Below are 26,741 nucleotides of genomic sequence, written 5' to 3' on the forward strand. Positions count from 1 at the left end.
CTCTGTGAGAAGTTGAATTGGATCAAACGAAGCTTTTGATAAAAATTATGTCTTGTGTGACATGGCCGCTATCAGCTTTGCTTTCCATTGTTAAGATATAGCTGTAGGTTACAACAAGGTTATATTTCGTGCAAATGGGAGCGGTGGTCATGGTAAGTGCCATGTCTGACAAAATTTTTACGTGCCTAGTCCAGTTAGAAGCGTCGCAAATTATTACTGAACCCTAGTTTTCTTTTACCTATTTTCATACGTGATAAGATGTTCGTAGTGGGTTTGTGCCAGGTCCTCGGTGAACTAATTAAGGTACCTTGGTTACATTAGGCGAAAATAAGGAGCGCGTTATGGCCTTATGAGTAATGTGTAGGCTAAGTTGAAAGTGAGGGTATACAAATACGACATTTACAGTAAATTACCCATGCAGCCGATCCGCAGCTTTACCAGTGTGTTTTACGAACAAAGCAGAATTCATCTCGCTGCTCTGGGAGAACAGGGCACAAAATGGAGATCAGATCTAGCAAAAATAAAAAGGGAAGTGGGTGGGGGGGGGGGGGGCGGAAGCGATGCTACGGTTCGCTATGGTTAATGTTCAGGCGAAGCAAAATGTGTGCTGACGAATTACAGGCTCTTAAAAATTCCTAACGATAAGTGCTCGAAAGCGTTGCACGTGTGCATGGTCTCAAACGGAACCGTCATATATGAGCAACGTTTTAAAAATGTAATTACAGGAAGCTAGAACTATATTTAAGCTGCTCGAAAGAAAAGCAGCTTCCCTGGAAATCGGTGTGTAATTCTGCAAGGTCGCAAACAAATGCTGACGTTTTCTTTTTTTTACTGAATATTGTAAGTCTTGTACGGTGACTGCACTTCGTTGTGTATAACCTCGGCAACATTATTGTCTTCAGTAGCGATAAATTTGTTCTGTGTCATCTTGAGGTTTTATATAACTTCAGGAAACATATTTACGTCATTTCTTGATTCACCATGGTTCACCCCATGTGTGACTGATAATCGTGTATATGGCTGGTAATTATAAAAAATAACTGAAAGACGAATTTACATGCTCTTTCTCTGAATTCACTAGTCATTCAAGATATATATATATATATATATATATATATATATATATATATATATATGTAGATCACGCCTGAAGTATGATGAGGATCGGTGGTGTTCAGTGGTGCAAAGGCCAGGGATGACTAAAGAGCGCCAAGCAAGTTATCATGAATTTTCAACGGACAAATCTATTTCTAAGGGTAGATGTATCATGGCTGTGAAGAGGACTGAAAATCTGCCGCTGTTAAGTACGTAAAACATGTATCTAATAATATTGTGGCAATGGTTAGTGAGGTTGTACTATAAATATAAAATATGCGTTACGAGGAGACGATACAGTAATATTTGTCGGGGCAAGTAACACGACTGCCTCATCAGGGCCCTTAAAATCAAGGGCCTGTAGACACGTGCTTTATGATGTATATTTGGTTTATGGCAAAGGTACCCGGCCGCGCAAGCTGTATGGCCATGGTGCTCTGCTACTCGGCATGATGTCATTGAAACGAGAAAAGATTGTTCTTAATCATACAGCCAGTAATGTAATTAAGACCGACCATACAATTATTTTTCGTGTGACTATGACTTTGATCAGTCGCAACCTGACCGTCTTAGCACGTTGCATTACATACGGTGCGCCAGAGCATTCCTTTATGGAGCCTAGCCGGTTTTTCTATGCCGGTATGGCGGAAAACAAGGAAAACCTTGTTTTCGTCGAACTTCGGGGCTAACCGTTGCCTGCAGCTACAACACAGTCACAAACCATGCACCCGCGCAGCAAAACTCACTTTCTTCGGTTCGCCTTGGGAAGCCTACTTTCAAGCGCAACTTCCTAAAGGGCAGTTCGCGAATCTCACCTTGGCGCTTTCTTACCCCCCTTTCACTGCCGGCGGTCGGACGTTTCCAAGGTCATCCCACCCTCGCCCGAGATGCGCTCTCGGTGTAATAGCACCGTTCGCTGCAGGCCGTTCAGGTTTTCTGCCTCTTGTTTTTATCCTAGCTTTCGTATATACGTCACGCTCGTCTGGACGCCACCTCGAGCGAATGAGAAAGAAGACGGAACGCAACGCACTGAAATAGGCGGCGCAGTTTTCCACGCAACGCGCGACCGGCCGTATGCCCTCCGAAGCCTGCGCCGACTTCACCGCATCTCTTCGTTTTTTTTTTTTTTGTTGTTTTTTTTTTCCTCTCCGTCGTTTGACTCTGGGCACAAGCACGGCAGTGCAGCGCGCTCGCGAAAGAAGGCGTTTTATTGTGTGCGCGTACGTTTCGTTTGTTACGTTGCCTGCGCGATGACTGGTGTGTGTGCGTGAGGGTCCGTGGCCTTGCGGTGTACGGCCTAGTGCACCCGTTTTCTTTTTTTTTCTATATTTCTTTTTCTGTGTTTGGCTGGAAGTGATGGATTTCGCCGGTTGTTTGCGCGCTCTTAGTTTTTCACAGTGGAAACTTACGGACCGCCCGGAATGTCAGCAAGGTGAGTCCAGTGCTTCGTTCGCTTACCGTGCTTCGTATGACAACCGACGCTTCCAGCGGTCTTTTGAACACGTGGTTTCTGATTCGGCGAGGTATCGAAGGGTTGAGAAGCACGAGAGCTGAAATCCGGGCCAGTTGGTGCATCATTTACTATGACATGAATTCCCCTCTCTTGTCCTTTGTTTCTTTGACTAGATTTTTTTTCTGTAGAAGATCGAGAAGCAACTCGGAAGTCGACGCTCGTTCCTCGATTTTTCTACGGCTTACAATATTAACGCGTGCATGGTCACCATTTGTTGCCGGTTTGTACGTTACGTATGTCTTCTTTTCACTGTCTGGTAAAACATGCGGTTCACATAGCAAAGTCGACGAGACTTGCTTACCACCGTTGTCCGCGAGAAACGATTGATACGAAGCTGTGTTACACACGTTTCCTTTCTGCGATACACACCGTGATTGGGCCAGTTACTGCAAGTATTCGTCTTATTACTACTTCTCTGCTTCTTCAGTTACCAAAAAAAAAAAGGAAAATATGTGTAGCTCTTAATTTCCGTAACTGGTGAAAAAGGAGTGACTTAGCCCCCGCTGTGATGCAGTATCCGTGCCTTTTCGCTACCCATCCACGAAGTCGTCGATTCTATATTACCCGACGTGGCGGCCACATTCTAACGAAATACAATAGTACAAGAAATCGATAAGGTAAAAAAAAAACATAATAAGCACGCCAGTTAGCGAATAACCGGCTCAATGCGGAATAGAGAGAGAGAGAGAGGAAAGGCAGGACGTCAGCACATCTTATCCGTTCTTTTCGTGTCCTGTTCCTGTTGGCGCGTCCTGCCTATAATTAACGCTAAAAAAAAAACTCTCGCGTACTTAGGCGCACGCAAAATGAAAAAAAAGAACCCCTAGCCGCAGCAAAATATCCACAGCCTCCCACGGCGGCGTCCTTGAACTCCTTGATGACCTGCAGGAAAAGGGTGACACACGAATACATTTTTCTTCTGTCACGTCGGCAGCCACTGAGTCGATTGACACGCCTTCGACGCCGCTTTTCAGATAGAGAGATAAAAGCAAAGGTAAGACAGGGAAGTTAACCAGAAGATTTCTCTGGCTGGCTATCCTGTACCGGGGAAAGGGCAAAGCGGCTGCGAAAGATGAGAGACAACATAGAACGAACAAACACACACGCACACAAATACAGAACTGCTTCTGTTTGCAAGTGCGAATTGCGGAAAACACAGCGGCATCTCGAGCAGACTGTCTTACGTATAGTAAGTAAAACTCTTGCTTGGGCTAGTTGGTTCATGCTTGAACTGGTCCTGGTCTTCTGTGCCTTGCCTTTACTAACTCTTACGTATAGCTTGCCCACACATAGTGTTTGAGGCATCAGTCGAATTTTCCTGCACTACGGTTATATTCTTGATGCCGCGACAACAAAAAGCGTACGTGTCACACCTTTGTAATCAACTTTCGCGGGCGGAATTCGTGAAAATTAGGTATACAATCGCGTAAGTTTACGATGCAACAAAATAAACAGCAGACAAAATGACGGTTGCGGTCAATGCACTGCATCGCAGCTCACTCAACCGGTTGCCCACTTGGTACGTCGAATAGTACGCTTACTCCGTACAGAAACAGAAACAAAATATCTGATGAGGTCATCCACAGCTGGTGCTGACTTCTCCGGAGCGGTCAGCGTATATTATTTACATATTATTTACGGTTGCATACTTATCTTCCTGAATTTCGCAGTAAATAAATTATCAATAGAAAGAGAGAGAGAACGAAACGAGCAAAATAAAAGTTATAATTAAAAAAAAGAATTCATGCTTCTCTATAAAAATTGGCAACGATACCGCGCGCGTATCGCCGGAGGAATAAATTCTCATACAAAAATTACTAGAGGAATTGTGGTGCTAGTGCCTACAGGAGCTGCAAATACGGTGGTCCAGCCAGCATAGAAATTATGGGTAATACATAAACTTGACCAACCGTCGGGCTTCTTTCTTCGTAGTGGCTTTGTTAGTTTGAAGATTTACCACTTCCAACAACAACATCAAAAATTCATTATGAACACAACAATTCACAATGATTATACATGCGAGCAGAAAGGCATCGCTTTCGTGTCTTTTCTTTTCAAAACATATGCTCTCTTTGAAATTTAGGAAGGGTTTAAAAAGGAGAGGGGCCCTAAATAACTGCACGAGAACGTGCTAAGCCACAAGCACCAAGACTGCGCAAATCCATTCCCACGGTAGCTGAACCACTACAGCTCCAGACGTAACTTCTAGTTATTGTGTAGTAATTGTATGACGGGAAGCACACATAAAATTAGGAGACGCAGCTAGCACGATTAAATTTGTGCGCACGAAGGCAGTGACCACATCCATGGGCACCGGTAGAAAAAAAATTGATTGCTGTTGAACTCATGCATGTCGTAACTAACATTTAATGCGATGCACACGCAACGCCCATCCGTGCGAAAGCCTGCGCACTGCGTACTGCACACATAAACTTGCGAAGCTCCCGACAATATGTTCTTATGTTAGTGTACCTTACCTTCGCTCACCCTCATCTAAATCTGCGCTTCGAACACGTGCAGCTAGTGCTTTCATATATACCTCAATTTGTATGCTCCAGTAGTCGAAAACGCAGCATCTAGATTAATGCAGTGAAATCAAATGGTCGTCATTGCACTGTAACGTTCGGGAAAGAAGATGGCGCTTCAGTTTAGCCCCGACAAATTCGCCGCATCATCGACGACCTGTCCCGCGTTCAAAGGTGTAGGTTACCAACACGTCACGATCTCTGCGTCGGCCCAAGGGTAACTTGACTTACTCGCGCAGCCTCCCCCCCCCCCTCCCGTCACTGCACAGAACGATAATCGTAAAATTCAAATCGAATTTATTTACACAATGAAACTGTCATCGATAACCTGTGCTTGGTTGATTCGTGATAGCAGCTGACAATACTAGACAATGCTTTCGAACGGGCGCCTTGCGGTAAGAAGACGAAATGCTGATGACGACGATGAAATGCGAGGAAGCCGTAGAAAGACTGAGATGGTTACACTGGAGAAATAAGGAAGGTATAACCTGTGCGATGTACGGAAAGGAGGGGACGAAGTTTTCGCCATGGGACGGGAAGGTTTAGACAAGCGCTCATAGTATCCAAGCGACATATGTCTAGCTGGTTGCTGCGATGACATATTTTGTGTGGGAACAAACGGACAGTGTATGCCTGCTCAATTACACCACGATTTATAGAGCGAGTTGAGACAGATTCAATGACGTTTGACGATGCATTACAGTCCTCTAACATTAAGAACAATAACCCTACGCATCCGAAAGTGGTTATTTGTCTGCCCCAAATCCTATAAGTGAGCGCCTAACTTTCATAGCGTATGATCCTGAACAGCATGTAAATTGATTCTAGCTTATTGCTACTGCTTCTATATTGTCCTCGTTTTTTCTCTTTCCTCTTGCGAGAAAGTCTTCCTTTCTTAAAGCGAGACATTATTTGTGAACACTCTTCGCTATTGCTGACCATGGCTGTTGTTGCTGTCTGGCGAATGGTTCACAAATGGAACATAAAAAAATCTGCATATCCAACGCACATGTCGGTATCTACGCGAAGTGAAGATTTCATGAAGCGGTTAATTAAATTATATCAAACTGGTCCTCTTTGCCAAGCGTGCTGCAGCATAGCGACTGCGCGCCTACCAGGCGAGACGGCAAGACGCAGAGACTGATATCCGCTGACTGACGTCACCATGGATTACACTTTATTTATATATATCCGAGAACGAAACATTTTTCCAAGTCCAGTCCACTGCGGCACTATATCCAGGATCGGCCCACTACACACGGCGAGAAACTGGCCCAGCAGGCGCGCCGAGCCCAGGGAAAGAAGAAAGGCGCAGTATATTTGTTAAACTGAGGATATTTAGGGACCGTTTGTTGCTTCATTTCGTCATTCCATAGAAAACACAGCCAGCCATTGTCACATCTGTATGGGTAGTATAGGATGGCTGCTCATAAGCTCATTCGGGATAAGAGTGCTGTCTCGTGTGCGAGCTATGCTGCAAGACAACAAAAACAACAGCAGCAGCAGTAGCAGCAGTAGCAGCAGCATCATTCACGGTCAGCAATATCCAGGAGAGTTTATTAAGAAAGCTCGCTTTAAACTTCTCGTGTGTGGGCTTTATTGCAAGACAACAGAAATAGCAGCAGCAACAGTATTATCATCATCATCCACGTTCAGTAATGTCCGGGAGAGTTCATAAAGAAAGCTCGCTTTAAATGTTCTGTCATGTCTGGATCGAACCTCGTGATCTCTCAACGCAGCAGGTGATCACAACAGGGCATCAACAGGTGGTGATCACCTGTTGTGCTGAGAAAGACTGATGTTCAATCCTACCACCAGAGAACGGCGATCTGGACAAGGCCCCTCAACAAATAGCTATCTTCTTCTGCCAGCACAACCCGATACCCTATATCATTAGGCCACAATCGCACACATTCAACGGTCATTACAACGTCAAGTAGCTCTTTAAACAAACGACGCATGCATCACGCCTCGTAGCACGGGCAAGAGCATGGTCGCCACGCCCGTCTCCATTAGGCCGCATACGCAGCAATGAAATGGAAGAATAATAGTCAGCCTTACCATTGCTTTTCGTGTAGTGCTCCTCTTTTACATGCACCTCTCCTCACCATTCTTCTCCCGACAGTCATCAAACGTTGCCTTCGTCTTCGTGACGTCATTTTCTCGATGCCTCACAGCGTGCGTTTGCATGAATTGCTGCTTGCATTTCGGCACAGCTTGAGAACGATGCTTATTGCTGTACATAAGCGTTGAATCTCACTATAAAGTAGTGACCTGTGTGGTGCATAAATAGAAACACGGTATGAGATTAATGCGTTATGTAAGATGACAAGACGCGTGTACGCCTGCCATTTAGTTTCCTGGCGCTTAATTAGCCACTTCACGAAAACTTTGCTTCGCACACAGATTCCAACGTGTGCGTTGGATCTGAATGCTTTATTGGTTCTCTAAAATATTAGTTCTGCCAATTTGATATCTCGAACCAGCAGTTCTGGTATGACAGACGTAATAACAGTGGATGGCCTAGCATAAATTTTGGGTTTTTGTAGTTCTTCAATCTACTCTTTCCTTTAAGCACATCAGTATTTTTTGCCCTCCGCCCACAATCAGAATGCGGTCACCACGCCGCGAACCTTGTGCTTAGTAAACGAACGTTATAGGCAAATAATTATCGTGGTAAGCGCCCATCTATCTACCTTAGAGTAAAGTGTCTATATACTTCAACAAACTAATAATGAAGGAACATCTCTCGCGGAAAGGCAGCTGCTCATCTCCTGTGGTTGTCCTAAGCTCACCTCGGTGCCCGAGTGCTCGTTCATATTTATGCGTGCCGCACTTCCGCACGGAGTGTGTGCTGTGTATGCCGTGTTTTGTAAACCCACCTGTCGCTGAATACCGACTCGTGTAATGTTCATTCATGAGCAACTCGCCGTCATGCGAGCACCATTAAATGCATGTTTGTGTCTATACACGACAGTACCGACGCTTATCCAAGTCAAGGTTCACGGGCGCGCTTTTATCTTTTCCGACGCTTGTGAGCGTCGTGGAGGCTGTATTGTACGTGTCACAAAGTGCCAGAAACAAAAAGAACACTACATAGTCATGTGGCTGAGGTGAAAATTTTAAACGGCATCGAAAGAAAATTGAAAATTACAATTACACTGCAATGTGTCTAGGAACGAGCGCACGACCACCCACACTTTTGTGTCATAAATCAAGTATTTAATACATTTTTGTCAGGCTTCGTGGAGTTGTTGACATTTAATTTTTTTAGGAGGCTGCATTCCAAGCGGTACTTTTCAACCAAGGCTCCAAGCACGTTTTCTTTTTTTTTTTTTTCATCTGTTGTATAGAACACCAGACACAAATCATTTTCAGTCGGCACACAGCAGATGTTCTCACTGCATGCATTTAGCTCTTCTTGTATGTACCTTACGCCAGCGTTTCTTTGAAGCTAAACAAAACTGTGCATGCAGTGTGTCCTATATAAGCGCATTCGTCCCAACGGCCAGCACGTTAACCACAGGTTCACAAACCTGACGCCGCTGCCCTTGGAGTGTAATGCCATAGGTATATTCCAATGCGAAAGTTTAAGAACCAGAAGTGCGGCTAAAATTGATCTTTTCTTTTTTTCTTGGCTGCCTAGGTATAAAGGCTGGAATCAACTGGTACTGCCTACGTGCGCCTGCTTGGCCAGCGTCATACAGTAATACTATTTCATGTTGCCCGGCCGTGCTAGAAGAAATTACTTTTTCTTGCTTATGCCATGGTCGCTAACTTTTGCACTTGAATGCACATATTTTGTTATCTATCACCAAAGCGCACAGACATGAGACACATGGCATTTACTTTCTCTGCTTCTTCTAGTTTCATAGGTGGAAAGTTTTCATTTTTCCGGGGTTGGGCTAGGGCCCGACCAGCTTTCCGAACCCCGTATACACATATATACTTCTTGCACTTGAAGAAACTTCGTTTGACCTCGAAGAATTGTTCACTGAAGTGACGGCCTTATATGAGAATTTACAAGACCTCATAGTCGGAGACAGTTCCATTTCACAGCCTGAGTCCTCTCGCACCACCAAGAATCTGGCATCTCTTGGCGGTGTAATCTTCCTTAAGGTAAATGTCGTATATATCGCTATCACTAATACTGCTCCGCCTTTCTGACGAAACTGCAGTCTCTCTCTCTCTCTTTTCTGTGAGTCCGAGCGTAAGCTCTGCTGCGTTTGACTGTTGTTGATTTTGACTTCAACTAAATCTGGCTTGGCCTCATTTCGGTTGCTGAGGGAATTATACAGAGTGCCCCAACTATTATGCATCAAGACTTTAAAATATAGCAGTTGCGTTACTCGAGGAAAACCTAACATAATTAATATTTGGGGTTTTACGTGCCAAAATCACTTTCTGATTATGAGGCACGCCGTAGTGGAGGACTCCGGAAATTTTGACCACCTGGGGTTCTTTAACGTGCACCTAAATCTAAGCGCACGGGTGTTTTCGCATTTCGCCCCCATCGAAATGCGGCCGCCGTGGCCGGGATTCGATCCCGCGACCTCGTGCTCAGCAGCCCAACACCATAGCCACTGAGCAACCATGGCGGGTGAGGAAAACCTAGTGCATATTGTTTTCCGTACAGTGCGGTAGCCACCAGTAATTCTTTCAGTACTGAGATTTAATTCGGTGATTGCAATTAATTATCTTACTCGAGAAGTACTACCCTGATTATGAAAGTCTCCATGAGGCATTTGTAGGCACCTCCAAATGACAACCAACTGGGGTATTTTCAGCGACGTACTAATTGCGTACATTTTTTTTTCGACTGGCAAAGAAACCTCACGAAATATGAAAAATACCACGTGACTGCATCACGCCTGCATCATAAAGCAATGCCATCAAATAAGCCAATTTAAAGCAACTGCACTGCCTGTCGCGAACCCGAAGAGACAGCGCATCACTTAAGGAAGGAGCACCAACAGCAAGTTTCGCAGCTTCGCGGCTAATCCTTGCTCTCATTTCCGCATCACACTTATTATCCGTCTCTCTCGGCCGACTGATCCTATTAATAACAAAACGGTCTTGATAACGCAGCCGAAGTGCCGCTCTGACTTCGCACGAAACGTAAAAAAACAATGTAATAGGCATAGAATGTTTCAAAATCCCGGCTTTGCCCGCACTACATCCAAGGAGTGTGCCGCGCAGTTATATTTCGCGCAAGAAACTTGCTTCGGATCAAAGCCAAATTAAAGTGACGGTCTTATTTTCCATAAGGGTGTATCCGTGCTGCAACAACAGGTTCATGGCAAAAAATAAAAGCGAAATAAACAGACCGAGAAGCAACCCACGTGTAGAGAAAAGACAAAAGCGATGCGTTCAAAAAAGTAAATATGCCACTTCTAAATGAGCCAGCTTGGCAGTCGGGACGTCTCTACAAAAAAAGAAAAAGAAAAAAAGGTCCTTCCAGAATCTTTTCTGGAATTTATCTGAATGATGCGTAAGCATTCCGTGGAACTGTCGTGGTGTGTTGTGGTAGTATGCTGGAGTGTTTCGTATAATTGCGCGAACGACCGCGAAAGAACCGTGAAACGGAGAAGCGCGATTGGAACACAGACATACAGGAGACAACGTAGAAGAGGCGAGTAGAAGCAATGTTCACTGGTGTAATAGACTCTGGACGTCTGCACAAAACGAGCATCTGATTTGAGTGTGTCCTTATTGTCTATGGATTCGAAAGTGCCGTCGAACGCCAGCTGCTGCCTGGAGGGCGTGTTCAAATAGGTCTCCTTCTGCAGCTACGCAGTACTGAGTACGCTTTATCATATTTTCAGTGGATTTCTTGATGCCCGATGCTGCAATTCTACGGCAAACATCCACTATTCTTGCCTTGAGCTAAACGGACGTCCGTCTTAATCCTGTAAGCACGATCTTTCACATAACCCCAATGAAAGAAATCGAGTGGAATAAGGTCAGGTGGCCTAGCCGGCCAATTCACAGGCCCGTGCCTCCCAATCTATCGCGCATGAAAAGTGCATCCAGCCAGTTTCATGCTCTGCTTCTGTTGTGTGCCGGCGCCCCACCTTGCTGATACCACAGAAGTGGAAGACGTGACAGCGGCGCTTCGCTGAAAAACTCATCCACCACTCCTTCAAGGATTTCGTCCGCGTAGCGCTGTTCAGTCAGGGTGTGATCGAAGAAGATGGGACAGATTATAGCACTGGCGTAATTCCGCACTACACACTGAACGACCACTTGTACTGGTGTCGATTGCGCTTTACCCAGTCTGCATTGGAGTCACTTCAATAGTGTGCATTATGCAAATTTACCTGGCTGTTTCTACAAAAGTAGGCTTCGTCTGTGCACACGATGTTGCTCAAAAAATCCTGTAACTCATCGACTTTCGTGGGGGCCCAATTCGAGAAATCTAGACGATTCTCCCTATCTTCCAAGCATTGGTGATTGTTAAGATGGCAAGGGTGAAATTAGAACCCTCCAACTGATGACTTCGAAACTGATACTTGGGCGGCCACGTCCCGCACGGTAGCGTGAGGGTTTGCGACCGTAATGCTAGAACATTCGTGCGTAGGCTAGGACTCAAAGATGGAGTCATCCGCCGCTATTTCCTGAAGCTGCCGGTTTCTATTATGCCTTCATAACTTCTGATGATAATCGATGCGCTTGGTCTACCCCCACACTTCCATAATTGACATATATTTGTGGCCTTCCTCTTGCTGCCATTTGCAGCTTTCAAGGCAAGGATCACCTCTACCTTCTGCTCATTAGAGAGACATGGCGAGTGGGACGAAACAACACGCACCTTTAAACCTTTGCACCGACGTTGTCAATTCACTTTTATGGTGGTAGGTCCTGTAGCAAAAAAAGAAAAATAAGAAAGAAGGACATCCGAGCAATTTGTCTGCCCCAAGACAACAGCTATCACAGCTTGTTTCCAACTAATACTAAACGCGGCATGTTACTTCGGCCGAGGCGCGGCAAATATGGAACTAGCTCGATCATGATTTATTATTTATTTATTATACAGTCCCACATTCGCTCAGAGAGCATTACAGTGGGGGGGAAGTAATACATATGTTAAACAGTTGTAATTATGGTTACATGACAAAAAAAAACACGGTGACGAATAATGCAGTGCAGGCAGCATAACTATCCCAAAACAAAATGTTTTTCTTATTCCGTTTATTTCGTTCTGGCTAACTCTGGGCTAAGTTTCGTTCTGGATTTTGTTCTGCCTTTCGTTCTGGGTTTATTGATCAGTCGGGAAAATTTGTACACACTGTGTACGTCACTGAAAACGCCGCAGTAAGGAGTCCCTTGACTGTGCCTACAAATGCCTCATTGACACTTGGATAATTAGGATTGTACGTTTCGAGTTAGAAAAGTATTTGCAGTTACCTAATTAAATCTTTGTAACAAAAAAATTACTGGCATCTACTCCACTCCATGTATTGGCAACGTAGCCTAACATGCTATTCACAACAGGATAGTAGAACACATAGAAAACCAGGAGCTTTTAAGGCACAATCTCATAGGTTTTCGAAGGCATTATCCACACAGGACGCCATGCTCATGATCAAACGTGCTATTATTGACGACCCTAGCAAGGACGTAAAGGGCCTCCTGGGTTTGGATCTTATCAAAGCATTTGATACGGTGGCACATAAACATATTCTACATGAAATCTCATGCTTGGACCTGGGAAGCAATTTTTACAATTATGTGAGGTCCTTTATAGCTAATCGGACAGCTTGGGTCAAACTCGGGATAGTCACAGGCGGTCCATACAATTTAGGCAACAGGGGCACGCCACAAGGTTCGGTATTGTCCCCACTCCTCTTTAACATTGCCATGCACAGGCTCTCAGAGGAATTGTCCGAAATTCCGAGCTACGGGCAGGTCGTATACGTTGACGATATCACAATGTGGGTCCCCAGGGGGTCACTCGCAGCACTAGAACAGACGCTACAGGCAGCCGTAGACATGACATAATCCTTCCTTAAGGGCACCGGACTCAGACTATCACCTAGTAAATCTGAGCTGCTGCTCTATAAACAGGGAAGACAGCGTGCTAGGAACCTTGCGCATTTAGAAACTCTGCCATTTAAAATCACAGACAACACAGGACGTGTCATACCCAGAGTAGACACAATTAAAATTCTGGGTGTTCTCACTGACGCAAGGAGCTGTAATGCTATGGCCCTAAACCGTCTCACAGGGCAGGCCAACAGTACTTTAAGGCTTTAAGGCAGGTTTCAAGTCGAAATGCAGGCCTCAAGGAAGACAATCTCATGAGAGCATATCAGGTACTTTTCATCAGTCATGTCACGTACAGTCAACAGCAAAAGTTGGCGAGATGTGCGAGCGCGTGGCAAAGCGACCCTCCTCCCCTTCTAGCGGTGACCCCTGGTGTCGAGACCGACGCCTACACGCATGCGCTTCCCTCCCAGACTGCAAGCGTGCATATGTCCGCGCTTCCTCCTTGCGCGCCGGCGATATACGAATGTAGCCGCGAGGTAGCCCCCTTGCGATATGCGCTGTGGCGGCTTCGACGGGCGAAACTGTGTGAAACGTGTTTAGAAGCATGAACTTGCGGCCGCTTTTTGTCGAGTCACGAGCGCTGACGCATAGGGCCGGCCCGGTGGCGAACGCAACAAGTCATTTTTCTTTTTCTGGGCTGCACCTTTCGTGGCCAATGTTCGTTGTTTATTTCTTTTTACGAACGGTGCGTTCTACCGCAGAAGAGCGTGGCAGAAGACGCGCTATATAGAAGGAGACCGGCAAGACAAAAATGGACAATGGATTTCCGTTGTATACTAAACGAAGTTCTGCCCGTCGAAGCCGCCACGGCGCATATCGCAAGTGGGCTACCTCGCGGCTACATTCGAATATCGCCGACGCGCAAAGAGGAAGCGCGGAAACATGCACGCTTGCAGTATCGGAGGGACGCGCATGCGTGCAGGCGTCGGTCTCGACACCAGGGATTCACCGCTAGAAGGGGAGGAGGGTCGCTTTGCCACGCGCTCGCACATCCCGCAAACTTTTGCTGTTGACTGTACATTGCATCACACCTGAACTGGGGGGGAAAGAGAGAAGGTTAAGCTAAACACACTTATACGCTCCGGACTCAAAAAGAGTTCTGGGACTCCCGCACGGAACGAGTACCGAACTTGTCAACAAGTTAGGACTTCATAACACTATAGATGAGCTCACTGAGGCGCATTCGATGTCACAAATTGCAAGACTCTCCAACACTAAGCCAGGGTGCAAAATTCTAGATGAAGTCGGAATACTGCCTCGAGGATGAGACGTCTCTAAGTTCAAAATACCCAAGGAAGTGGAGGCAATTACTTGTGGACCCTATACCTAGAAATATTCATCCTGTCCACAACACTGGCAGAAGGGACGCCAGGGCCGAATGCATTCTGGGTAAACTGCACTAACAACAAAGATCAGCTCTCTTTGTCGATGCAACAAGTTATGAATCGGGAAACCGCTATGCTATTTCCGTGATCAATGAGAACGGTAAATTAATAAGCGCGGCCTCACTAAGAACGAGCTCAATTTATGCCGCCGAAGAAGCAAGCGCAGCACTTGCAATTACAATGAAGAGAAGCTCCACGATTTTCTCCGATTCCCGTACAGATATTAAGAACTACTCAGCCGGCTTCGTCTCAATGGAAGCACGTGCAAAAGTTACTTATACAGTCTTAATATTCATAATTACGAGCAACTGGACATCTCACGCCTAGTCTGGTTTCCATCCCTAATAAATGTTATAAATTGTTGGAAATGTTTTTTAATGAGTCGTTAGCTTTGCTTACTGGAAAGAGAAGCGATACTGAGACACATATCATTCACGTACATTTCACAAGCCTTTCATAAAAGACTGCCGAAGGGGCACTAAAGTCAATAAGATTCTTTTTTTCAGGGTCAAAAAAGCACGCAAAGCATTTTGAAACGAGGGGAACATACAGCAACATATTAATTCTCTAAGCATAAGCTACCCATACCTTGAGAAATGATGGATAATTGGCCAGCTCCTTGTTTTTATATATATAATAAACTGTGTCCTTTATGTATATTTAAATATAGTGTGTATGTGTACGGTGCTTACAGCGGAAATTTAAAACAATGTTGAAGCGAGAAAATAGGGATGAGGCGGCCGCCTCTGGCACTTCTAATGCGCTTGTTCTCCTATTGTAAGGATTTGCAGAAATAAAGCAAAGTATGAATTAAAATCCATGCATGTCTGCACCAACAATGATGCAGTAAGCTATTAGCCACAATAAAACTTTAAGAGAAAAGGTCGAGGCGTGTCAAAATAAACCTCAAATGATGTGGTTGACAAAACTGTGGGAATGACACGTTAGGTTAGGGAGGATTTATTTATTTACCCCTTTGTAACTTCAGAGCCTTTCTCATGGCGCTAGAGAGCAAGGATTGCGAGAAGGAAAGCAACAAACTAATCAGGAACAAAAGCTGACATACATATACCGGGTACTTTGGTACGTATTCGGTGCACGTGATTGACCTGAACTTCTGTAGCCTTTGTCTATTTCATTGCCCCAATGCACATGTAGGGTAGTAAAGTGCACAATGTCTATCAAGCCTCCCTGCCTATCCCTCTCTCATTTAGTATCTCAACAAGAGCTATTAAATAGAATACTACGTGACGTATCAGTAAATAAAATTACTCTTGTCTAAGTAATGTTGGCTGAGACGTCATAGAAATAGCAATTACTTACAGAAATTATTCTCGCGGGACGGTGGTTACGCTCTAGTGACATTCGAGCAAGGAGTGAGGGAGAGAACGCATGTGCGCATAAGGTAAATCGCAAAAAAGTTCATAATTTATACAAGCGCTTCATGTATGTTCGTACACCGTGTGCACTAGCTAACTAGGTTGGAATAACTAAATAAATCAGGTGAGCGCCACGGGAAGGCAACACACGAAGTATTGTTCCCTTCTGGGCATTTTCTTGGGCATCTTTTTTAACTTTCAGCTTACATCATTGTTTAGAGAGAGCAATTAACAGACTAAATCATTGATCTAAAAGCAATACCTTCAACGTAGAAGTAGAAAATTATACTGAAATATCTCTAAATTATTTTCTGCCATAGATATTAAATAAAAATTAATTGATGTCTCGGATTTTATGTGCCAAAACCACGATATTATTATGAGGCACGGCGTAGTGGGGGACTCCAGAAATTTCGATCACCCGGGATCTTTAACGTGCGGGGCCCCAATGCACGGGATACGGGCGTCTTCTGTGAAGATGGCTGCGCTGTAAATTTTTCTCAGCCCAATAGAAAGTGCCCGACATGTGAAAAAGTATCAAGTGGCAAAGCACTTGCGAGCCGGGACATTATTGCCTACAAACATGCTTCGAACTAGAGGTCGATGCTTCATGCATACATAGTGCACGAATGGATTGTAAGCAACGGAGATGGCTCCAAGACGCTCGCGTTGTCTTCCGCTTTTGCCAAAAAAGCCATGGCATAAATAAAGTCCATGCGATATAGCGACAAATAACGCTGGGCAATTATTCAAATAGTGTCGATATTGTTGCTTTCGGCAGACTGAATAAATGGGGATGGTATCTTGCCGGCACGTGGAAGTGCATCTGAAATGACGGTCACGCCATCTCCTCTCTATCATATTTGCTGTTTGCGGCCTATTCATACGTTCGGGCACAGTGCCCCCCCCCCCCACCCCAGCACAAGCATTGCACTTGACGCCTGCAAGATGGCATAAATGTCGCGTCACGCAAGCGTCTAGTCACGTGACACGCTTTTAGATCTCGCGCACTGCCTTCCGTTCTATATATATACTATTTTTCAAACACGAAGCGCGTGAAAACAAAGTAGCTTTCTTTTTTCGTGAAAAGAAATAAATTGGGGAGGGGGGGGGGCATTTCTTGAAGAGCTCTAATACTTCCCCGTTGAAAATATTGCGTTAATAAATAACTCCCACAACGCAAAAGCTAGCAACACCACCACCACCAATACCGTTACCCTGACCACAGATAGTCGTCAGGGTAACGAAATGGTCGGACTGACGGGAATGCAAGGCAAACCTAATTTTGAGCAGTAAAATAGTGACCATAATAACTAGTGTTGCGACTCGAGGTGGCGTTTGGGCGAACAATCCACCAAGCCCATTGATGAGTGCGTGCGGTGGTGCGAATGAACTCAAGCAGCTTCGGCGCAGCCCGCTTAGTGCTCTGCTTTATCTGATTCATCGTCCTCAACGCCACTGTGTTCACTGTCAACGTGTATTTTGTCCATCATTCTTAGTTGCGCCACTGCTAACTGCTTTCGTGCGTCTTATCGACTGCGCTGTCCATCATTACTGTTCACTTTGCTTGAAAGTCCTTTTAAAGGGCTAATGCTTTTTCTTCCTTGTGTTAGCGAACTCCTCTTTTTAAGCCATGAGAATCACGTTCACAACTGCGTAAAACACAAGCTAGTTCATCTTTCAACGCACTGTGAGTGCCTTTCTCGAAATGAAACGCAGGCACGCGCCCACACACACACACGCGCGCGCGGGCGCGCACGCACAAGAAAATAAATATGCAAAGCCGACGGAATACACTGCAGAAGAATGTGCGCCTGAACGCGCATGAGCGCTTCATATCTGGAACCCAAGACGAACCCCCCCCCCCCCCACAAACACAAACACACACACACACACACACACACACACACACACAGGAATATGCAAGGCTGGGGGAATACCGTGGAGATGCGTTCGTGCCTGAATGCGCATGCGTGAATGCGCAGAAACAATTTTATGAGACAACCATTCTATCAATTCGAATGAAATTTGCTGCCTTTGAGAGAGCAAATAAAATTCAAGTGACTCCAGAAAGCATAGTTATAGTTTAGGCTTTGAATGTTTTAGAAAGATTCCCTAAAACTCGTATGTCTAAAAAAATTGAAGGACATTCCGCCCTACGAAGGGGGATGACCAGCGGAGCTGTAAACATCATGGTAAGATGGTAAGATCGAAAGCTATGCACCAACTAGCCCCACAACGTGTTTTACTATGGTAAGAAAACTTGTGGCAAAGACTCTATTGCATCGCTCTCTGTGACTTTGTAACGACGGTCACAATGGCTTTGCGGTCGCTACGATATACACTCAGCGGCATACACACCACTGCAAACACATTCTTTGACAACGTCAAATCGATGCACGTACGCTGCTGGGTGGTCCATTGGGCCCGATTGGTATGACATCGCAAGCGATATGTCTGCAATACGAAACGCGTAAACCACTCCCTTTTCGGTCTCGACACATAAACATTTAAATCACCTACAACGACCACAGGGACAATGTCATCGTAACTAACCCTAACACAATGAGTAGCCATGAACCTTACGGGGGTATGAGCCATTGCTTACGGTGGTATAGGCCATCGATGATGACATTTTCCGACATGCTGTTCTGCATGTTCTATGCGTGAATAGAAAGAATGTAAGCACTGTTCGTTTCATTTCGCTGAGTGCTTGTAACCGCTGCCATATACGGGGATATGAGCCATTGCATTTTTCTCGATTACGGGGGTACGAGTGCGTACGTGTGTATGAAGCATTGATGGTGATAGTATTGTGTGCAGACGCGAAAACTCTGTGGTAGCCTAGCTACATACAGCTCCGCTGTAAAAAAAACACACACTTGAAGCACGAACTTTACAAATCCGTATAACTCTGCATCGAAAACATACATCGCAGTGCGGTAAACTGCATCAGTCAGAGCATTGTTAGAATGTGGCACCCGCTGTCGCACTGAGTTCACAGCCTCGGGAATCCCCACATTCAGCCGATTTTTTGCTGGTAAGGTAATTAAAAGCTCATTATCCATCTACACAAATATACAGCACAACGACCTTGTTATCAGATAAGATGTCCCACTTGGCCCTATACTATAGCGTCACGTGAGATAACCTGTACGCATATTCATTATGATGCACTGTCTTCAATTCGTGGCGCTGTTTGTGACACTTCCCATAGGCAAATACTATGGATACCTACCTTCAACTGGTCGTAAGGGGTGTGTTCTGGTGCAAACCGAGTTCTGTCAAACTAGTACGCGTTCAGCTTTACAATGTGTTTTTTTGTCGTTGGCCTAATCGTTCAACCTAACGCGCGAGATATTTCTCGCTTGTCGCGATACTTCGTTACCGCTTGACTGCTATAATTGCTTATTCTTTCATTTTTAGCCCAAATTCGTGACCAGTTTTGGCAGAACGTATTGGAAATTTTAACAAAGTTCCTGACGAATTTTTAATTTCAGTATTGATAACTCAGCTCCCAACGAAGTCATCATCGTGACTAGGGTGACGTGACGTAAGTTTATACCGTACTTTCACTGTTTGCCGGGCCAAATATATGTGCGCCCTGACACAATTGATAAGGCTCTCAAAGTTAAAGAAGCACAATCCACCATGTTTTCACTGTCAACCAAATTTGGAGATGGTATACAGCAACTTCCCTCACAGATGCGATAGTGGCCCTATTAATGACGTTTCGTCCGCCACAACCACCGCAACAATAGCAATATCTTTGCCCTACGCATACGGGCTATGCAAGAGTGCATACTTTTAGGACAGTAAATATTAACGTATTATTTCATTTCTGAAAGAATTCAAAGAACAAAAAAACTTTTCCGTTTTGTTGTTCGATATAACAGACCCAGCAGCGTCAAAAAGCAACTTGCCCAAAATAGCACACAGATCTTTGTTGTCAATTTACGCTCTGTACAGCTGCAAAGAGGCAGCAGCTTTGTGGGATTGCTATATTGCAACAGTCACGTAGTTCTTTCAGGGAAGCGATTAAGAAAAAGAACAGGGAAGTAATAGGGGCTGGAGCTTGCTGCGCATTTTAGGGCGCCATCATTTATACTTTTTGCTCACTTGGATGTGTCCGCAGCTGCCGTCATTGGTGCCCTTCGTAACACCTCAGTGCATATATATTCAAACCACTTGTGAGCAATGCAGCTTTGCGCCTTGCCAGATAACCACTCAAGCCTCATTAGAGCAATTGCTTAAATGTCGCGATAGCTTAGTGAACACAGCTTATTTACGGGCCATGCGCGGAGCAATTCCAAAACGTGATAAGCTCAAAGGCCTGCCTGCGTGAACCACATCAGCTCACGTTTCACAACCTGCGCAGTCACGCCAATAGTGATCATATTCTATGCTAAAAGATTGTGCGCTACACAGCATGGTCTCACGAGTCTGCTATTCTAACCACTGGTGAGGTAAGAAGAGACACCGACGGTGGGTTTGCGGAAACCGCAAGCAGTCAGTGCCCCTGGATCGCGCTTTGTGAACACGGAACAACGAATACATTCCCGGTTAACTGCATGAGCAAACGTGAAGCACAATGCGACTGCTGTACCTGATGCCTTGCCTTTCAGACCGTAGCACGATGACGCCGTTCTGAAGAAGGCCCGACGATACCACCGACTACGTGAAGCAAACATGGGCACCAGCGACATACAATGCCCTCTGGGCGTACACGACATCCCGCGAAAGTACGCGCACATCTTCCGCAAGAAGAGGACCTGGGAGCTGGTGATGCTCAGCGGAGCCGTGTGCGGCATCGAGCTGTGCTACGCCGCCGAGACGGCCTTCATCGGCCCCATACTGCTGGGCCTCGGGATACCCATCTCGTTCGTGGCGCTCACCATGTGCCTCAGCCCAGCGCTGGGCTTCTTCATCACGCCGCTACTGGGCTCAATGAGCGACACCTGCGCGTCCCGCTTCGGCCGGCGGCGGCCTTTCATCGTGCTCCTCTCGCTGGGCATGCTGCTGGGCCTGATACTCCTGCCCAACGGCCAGGACTTTGGCATAGCGCTCGGCGACAGCGGCATGGACGAAGAACTTCTAGGAAAAAGCAGCGTCGTGATTCCGAAGGGGTGAGTGCCACGCTCAGAGTTTACGAAGCTTGCCATCGAGAACTCCCTGTTCAGAAACATGTGAAATGCGCGAGTGTTCCAATTTAATGCATGCAGCTCGATCTCGCCGCTTCTTGCCGCTGAAAGGCGCTGACACAGCGAGTGCTCGGTGTCGCACGATATTAATCTTAAAGTGCAAGATGCACACTGTGAATCACACTTGCATAGAGTGGTCGAGCTGCGGACTGCGCCGATGTCGCTTAGCAATGGTTGCTGGGTTCGGGATACGTTGTCTACGAGCACCATTGCTCTGAATGTTGCAGGGCCACTTGCGGACGTATCGTAGTGCCGGTCAGTGCACGCAGTACGCAATGCGAAAGCGTAGTCCTGGTCGCCATCGATCGAGATAAGGTGCAGGCCGACACGGCGATAAGGCTGCGAGTGGCAATGCCGCATGAATGGACGCTCCTAACGCTTGTTACATAGGCCACCGTGGTCTCGAAACCAACAGCTACCGCTAGTAGACGCTGGCGCAGTATACGTAGCCGGCTGCTCGAACACTTCGAATAGTCCCAGAACTGGGCATTTTATCTTACATTCAACAAATTTATTTCGAATCAATTTGTGCTGACTTAGGAAATATAGCGTTTCATGTGTATTTCAATAAGGACAGGCCAAGTCATTTTTGAAAGCGCCTGAAGACGCGGCAAGGTATTCTATGGGTAGTTGGATTGCGTTAATGAATTGTATTTCGAGTGACCACTCATTTATTCAAAGGTGCATGAATTGCCCATTTATGCTCGAAAATTGGACTATGGAAATGCTGAATTATACCGAACCACGATGATGCTTTTCAATAAAGCGACTTCAAGCAACGCTTCAACATGTTGATACTGCGGTAGAATGCAACAGGCGATCGTCTATGAAATAACTGCTAAAGGCGCTTTTTTTTTTCTACCGTTTTCCAGGAACTCTGCGAGCGTTCTTTCTTTGCCTTTGGGCAACTCGACTGCCGGGAATGATCCAAACCATGGCTGGTCTACGCACAGCCGGGGCATCGCGTTCACCATCGCAGGCTTCGTATTTTTGGACATGTGCTGCGACGCGTGCCAATCACCGGCCAGGAGCTACGTCCTCGACGTCACAATCGTGCCGGACCACGCGCGGGCCCTGTCCATGTTCACCGTTCTGTCGGGCCTCTCTGGCGCTGTCGGCTACATCATGGGAGGCATCGACTGGGAAAGCACGGCGGTCGGAGCCAGTCTCGGCGGGCACGTCAAGACCGTGTTCGGCATCGTCGGCGCATTCTTCGTCGTCTGCATCGTTCTGACCCTCACGAGCTTCCGCGAGATGCCGCTGCACGTCGTTAGGGCGGCCACGGCGGCTGGGTACTTTGACCAAGATGGGAGCCGCGGCGACTATCAGAGGTTCACCAACGACGAGGCCAGCGGTTGCGAGGTGACAGAAAGCATGGAGCTCGCGCGGCGCAAGTCGAACAGTCCCTTCAAAGACGGAGACAAGAGCGCGGAAGAAGAGGCGTCCCCGACGGTGAAGGCTTACCTCCTCTCCATAATCTACATGCCCAGGTATATGCGGCTCCACACACTGATTATTAGTAGAACATATGTTGTTTAAAAAAGGGCCTCTTCGCGAGATGAGGAGGCAGCGCTGTTCCTATCTCCGACGCTTCAAAAAGCACTCAGGTTACTGCGCTGCATCTCGGTCGAAATGAAATTTGGGCAGCCTGCTTGAGCAGGCTTTGAAAACAAAGCAACTGCCTACGGGTACGTGCTTCAATAACCACAAACCTCAACAATTTACACGGCTGTTTCCTGAAAGAACGAGATTTGTGAATCTCAATGGGTGAAGCTTTTCTTCACAAGGATAAATGTTACGTCTGAAACAACTGTCTGCAGTATTGAGGTCGGCACCATTTAAAACGCAGTTAGCATTTCTCGCACTTGGTGGACTATGACACACGACTACATTGTGTAGCGCGACTTGACGAATGCAAAGAAAACAACACACGTATGCTACTTTAAACTACAGATCTTTATTTTCGCAGCTACGTGGTATACAGTAGTAATGAAAAGGGTGACATTTTTTGTACTTGCGTCCTGTGAGCTAATTTGCTCAGAAAGTTAACCAAATTACTACCCATCTTGATGGTGCAGCCAAAAGGAGGGAGATCGATAACATTTTGCTTATTGATGGTGTCATTAAGCACCACTTTACATTTTGTTGATTTCACGACGTTTGCTGCCGGCCCTTTTGTAGCCCTTGTGCGAGTAGATGCAAGTGGCGCTTTCTTCATTTCTCTCGTCCTTTGGTCTCTCCTTATGTAATTAAACCTGTAATAGCATGCCAAACCAGTTGTTCTGCTAACCTCCTCACCTATCATTAAAATTTGTATTAACAGCGCGCAGGTATTTTTGCTGCTGGTATATATATTACAGTTTCCTTGTGATACATTGCTGGGATACGCGAATGATGTACTGTATGTAATTAGTAGGCTACGCGGTTTCAATAAAATACGTTAGCAGGGCGGGTCCAAGAGACTAGCGCCCTAGGCTAGTGTTCTGGCATAACCCAACACCCACAGTACCCAAACGCAAAACATAATTTTTCCCTACTGTATGTACATAATGCACAAACAAAAATAAAAACAAGATCAACATTCAGAAATACACACTGAAGAACCGTGTTCGTGCTTAAAGCGTGATCAAAACATATAATACAAAAGAGCTATAGAGACATGTCAAGAAATCGCATAAACCCGAACCAACCAGCCCGCCACATGTTTTAGGATTGCAATAGCAAGAACTTAATTTTGGAAAAAGGTTTTCCGTCTGCTCATACCCTATTTCTGTTGTTGTTTTTTTTTGTGTGTGTGTATTTTTATTTCTGGTTCTTATAGCAACTAATATAATTTATATAGAGTGTTTTGTTCCATTCAGCTTCTGGTGCCGAGGGGAATTTCCTTCCCATATCTCGTCGCACAGAATATCCCAATGGCAGGTTCACTGCCATAGAGTACCTTTCCACTTGCGCTGCAAATTGAGTGATTTTTTGGAAGATGTTACTCGATAAGCGGAACCTTATGAATTCCTGGATTTAGTCATCAGTAGTAACGTCAAAATTCAGGGAAAGAGCTCGAACAAACTATTCACACTAACAAACGACTGCGATATCCTTGATCCGTTTGCCAACCCGTTTATTTATGATTGACTTCAATTAACATTTACTTCAGTCAACGATTTGTTGATGTCCCTAACGTTACTGTAAGGCAGGCCATTCGAGTGGATAGTTATCTTGAAGATTTATTTGGAAGAACTTCAATGGCTTGAAGAAATTGTTATTGAAACAAAAGTTCACTCAAGTAACGGTCATGTAAAAGGGATAGCTAGCGTCATAGGAGTTTCCAGCTGTTCGTTGAACTTGAGACACAGAGATGCTATCTTTAATATGATGCTAGAGATGTTAGCATGGTTGAGTGCCAGGCATGCCACTTGAGTTGCTGATGAGAATTATGGTGCCCACAGTGATCACACAAACAGCGCACATACTAAAGCTACCCTCAAACTCTCAATCGGGCCTGTAGACCTTACAAAACCACAAGCACTTACCTAGTTCACAACACGTCGGTGATGTTTTCTCACGGAACACAGGTGGTACACACCGCAGTTGTAAGCTCGAGTGGTTCGTAAGTTCGTTCAAGCGATGCACGATCATGTAGTACTACTTCAGCTTGAAAAACTATTACGGGGAAGGGGTTAAACATGAAGCGAGACAAAACACGCATGCCCTTTCCTGTCTGAACAAACACCTCCACTGTGTAACCTCGCAGGTCCATGATGTTTCTGTGTATAACCAACCTGTTCTGCTGGATGGCACTGGTCAGCTACTCGCTGTTTCTCACGGACTTCGTGGGCGCCGTGGTTTACGGGGGAGACCCTGTGGCGCACATGGGCACAGAGTCCTATCGTCTCTACCAAAGCGGAGTGCGACTGGGTTGCTTCGGCCTGGCCATCGACTCTGTCACCTGCGCGCTTTACTCCCTCTTCATTGAGAAGCTTGTGGACCGCTTTGGTGGGTATCGTCCGCCACGAACAGACCTGTAGTTGAAAAATGTCAGCGGAGTTTTATAGCGAAGCTGTATGTGGCTAGCCGATTCCTCCATGCGTCCGTCCGTCGGTCGCCTGTACGCCGAAAACTCCTCCGGCGCAGCCCCATGCGCACGCACGAAAAAAAAAAAAGAGAGAGAGAGGTGCGCGATTAGCCAACACCACCTAGATAGCCCAAGGTTTGTTTGCTTCGATCCATGATGTCACGCTACCTGGCCCGATATTTCCAGTGAAAAGGATGGCGTGATGAAAGCGGTGACGTCAAAATCACTGTTGCCTATTCGGGAGCATCCCCATTAGGTTCTATGGCAGTCGGGCCAGGTAACATGACGTCATGTATCAGAGCGAAAAGGCCTTGTACTATCTAGGTGGGGTTGGACTAGCTGCACCAGTAGTGACGTCGTTGCTCACCGTCGTAGCCGAGCGCGCGTGCAGCAGTTTCTCTCTGGCTCCGAAATGGGTAGGCCACGCGTCATACGTGCTCCTTACGAGCAGGCAGCTTTCGATCACCAACGCCGCGAGCAGAACGGGAAACGAGCTCATAAACGCCATGCCTATGCTGCAGTCCGGGCACAAGAACAGGCTCGTGCAGCCGAGCACAAGCCGCAACTGCGCACTGAGGTTGCAGCAGCCTACCAAGCAGTCGTTTAATGAATCTTCGCGATTAGCTCAGTGATAAACACCGGGACCGCACGTTTCAGCTTCGCTAGTTAACCATCTGTATGGAGTGCTTGAGCGGTGATTTCTTCCGTATCACCACGCGATGTGGTAGCCCAGTAGCTACGTCATTGCGCTGCTAAGCTCGAGGTCGCTGGTTCGACACCGGCAGCGGCGGCCGCATTTCGATGGGGGCGAAATGCGAAAACGCTCGCGTGTACATAAATTTAAGTACCCGTTAAAGAACCCCAGGTGGCCAAAATTAATCTGGAGCCCTCCACTACAGCGTGCCTCATAATCATCGTTAGTTTTGGCACGTAAAATGACAGAATTTTTTCTTTTTTTTCACGTCTGTACATTATCGAAAGTATTTCTGGGCATTAAGTGCAAAATAAATGCACGTGTGGCATAAATGAAAAATGAAAAAAAAAAAGCTAGACCTGACTTAATTTCTCGACGGCTATAAGAGAACCAAAGCATATTAGTTCGTACTAGAATAAGCCTACCTAATATTTATTTTCTTCCTGCTTCGCTAACCGCTGGGTGCAATGATGATGGTTGAGAGTCCCGCCTAGAAATTTTGTATGACCAGACCATGGTATAAGGCAGCGAAATCTGCATCATTACACTACCTAGATACAGTGCTGAAAAGTGGCAAGGTACGCGGCTAGTGTGGCTTGTCTTTAAGGGGCATAGCTAATAAGCGCTCAGTTCGTATGCAACGTGCACTTGGAGTTCAATATGAATGAGTTACACAAAGGAAAACCTAGGGACTATGCGACACGCTTCCTCAGCAACCTTAAGCGAACCCAAGCATATCAGCTCGTACTCATACTGTTCAACCTACCACTTCTGTTTTCTCTTCTACCTGCTGTATATGTTCTGTGCTATATATGTATATGTATATAA

General features: G+C 45.9%; 1 protein-coding gene across 3 annotated transcripts in view; it reads left to right on the forward strand.

The window, feature by feature from the left end:
- The window catches only part of LOC142582836 (membrane-associated transporter protein-like), a 63,801-nt gene that overhangs the window by 30,672 nt on the left and 6,388 nt on the right, over positions 1-26,741 (forward strand). For 2 of the 3 annotated variants that reach the window (XM_075692905.1, XM_075692903.1), the window contains 3 exons: positions 20,572-21,072; positions 22,020-22,637; positions 24,899-25,140. In XM_075692905.1, coding sequence (XP_075549020.1) covers positions 20,636-21,072; positions 22,020-22,637; positions 24,899-25,140 — 1,297 coding nt within the window. In that variant the 5' untranslated portion in view covers positions 20,572-20,635. Of the gene's footprint in view, positions 1-2,133; positions 2,528-20,571; positions 21,073-22,019; positions 22,638-24,898; positions 25,141-26,741 lie in introns of those variants that run through there. The other variant, XM_075692904.1, reaches the window with a different exon arrangement.

This window comes from Dermacentor variabilis, chromosome 5 (genome assembly GCF_050947875.1).
Source record: "Dermacentor variabilis isolate Ectoservices chromosome 5, ASM5094787v1, whole genome shotgun sequence".
NCBI classification, from domain to species: Eukaryota; Metazoa; Arthropoda; class Arachnida; order Ixodida; family Ixodidae; genus Dermacentor; species Dermacentor variabilis.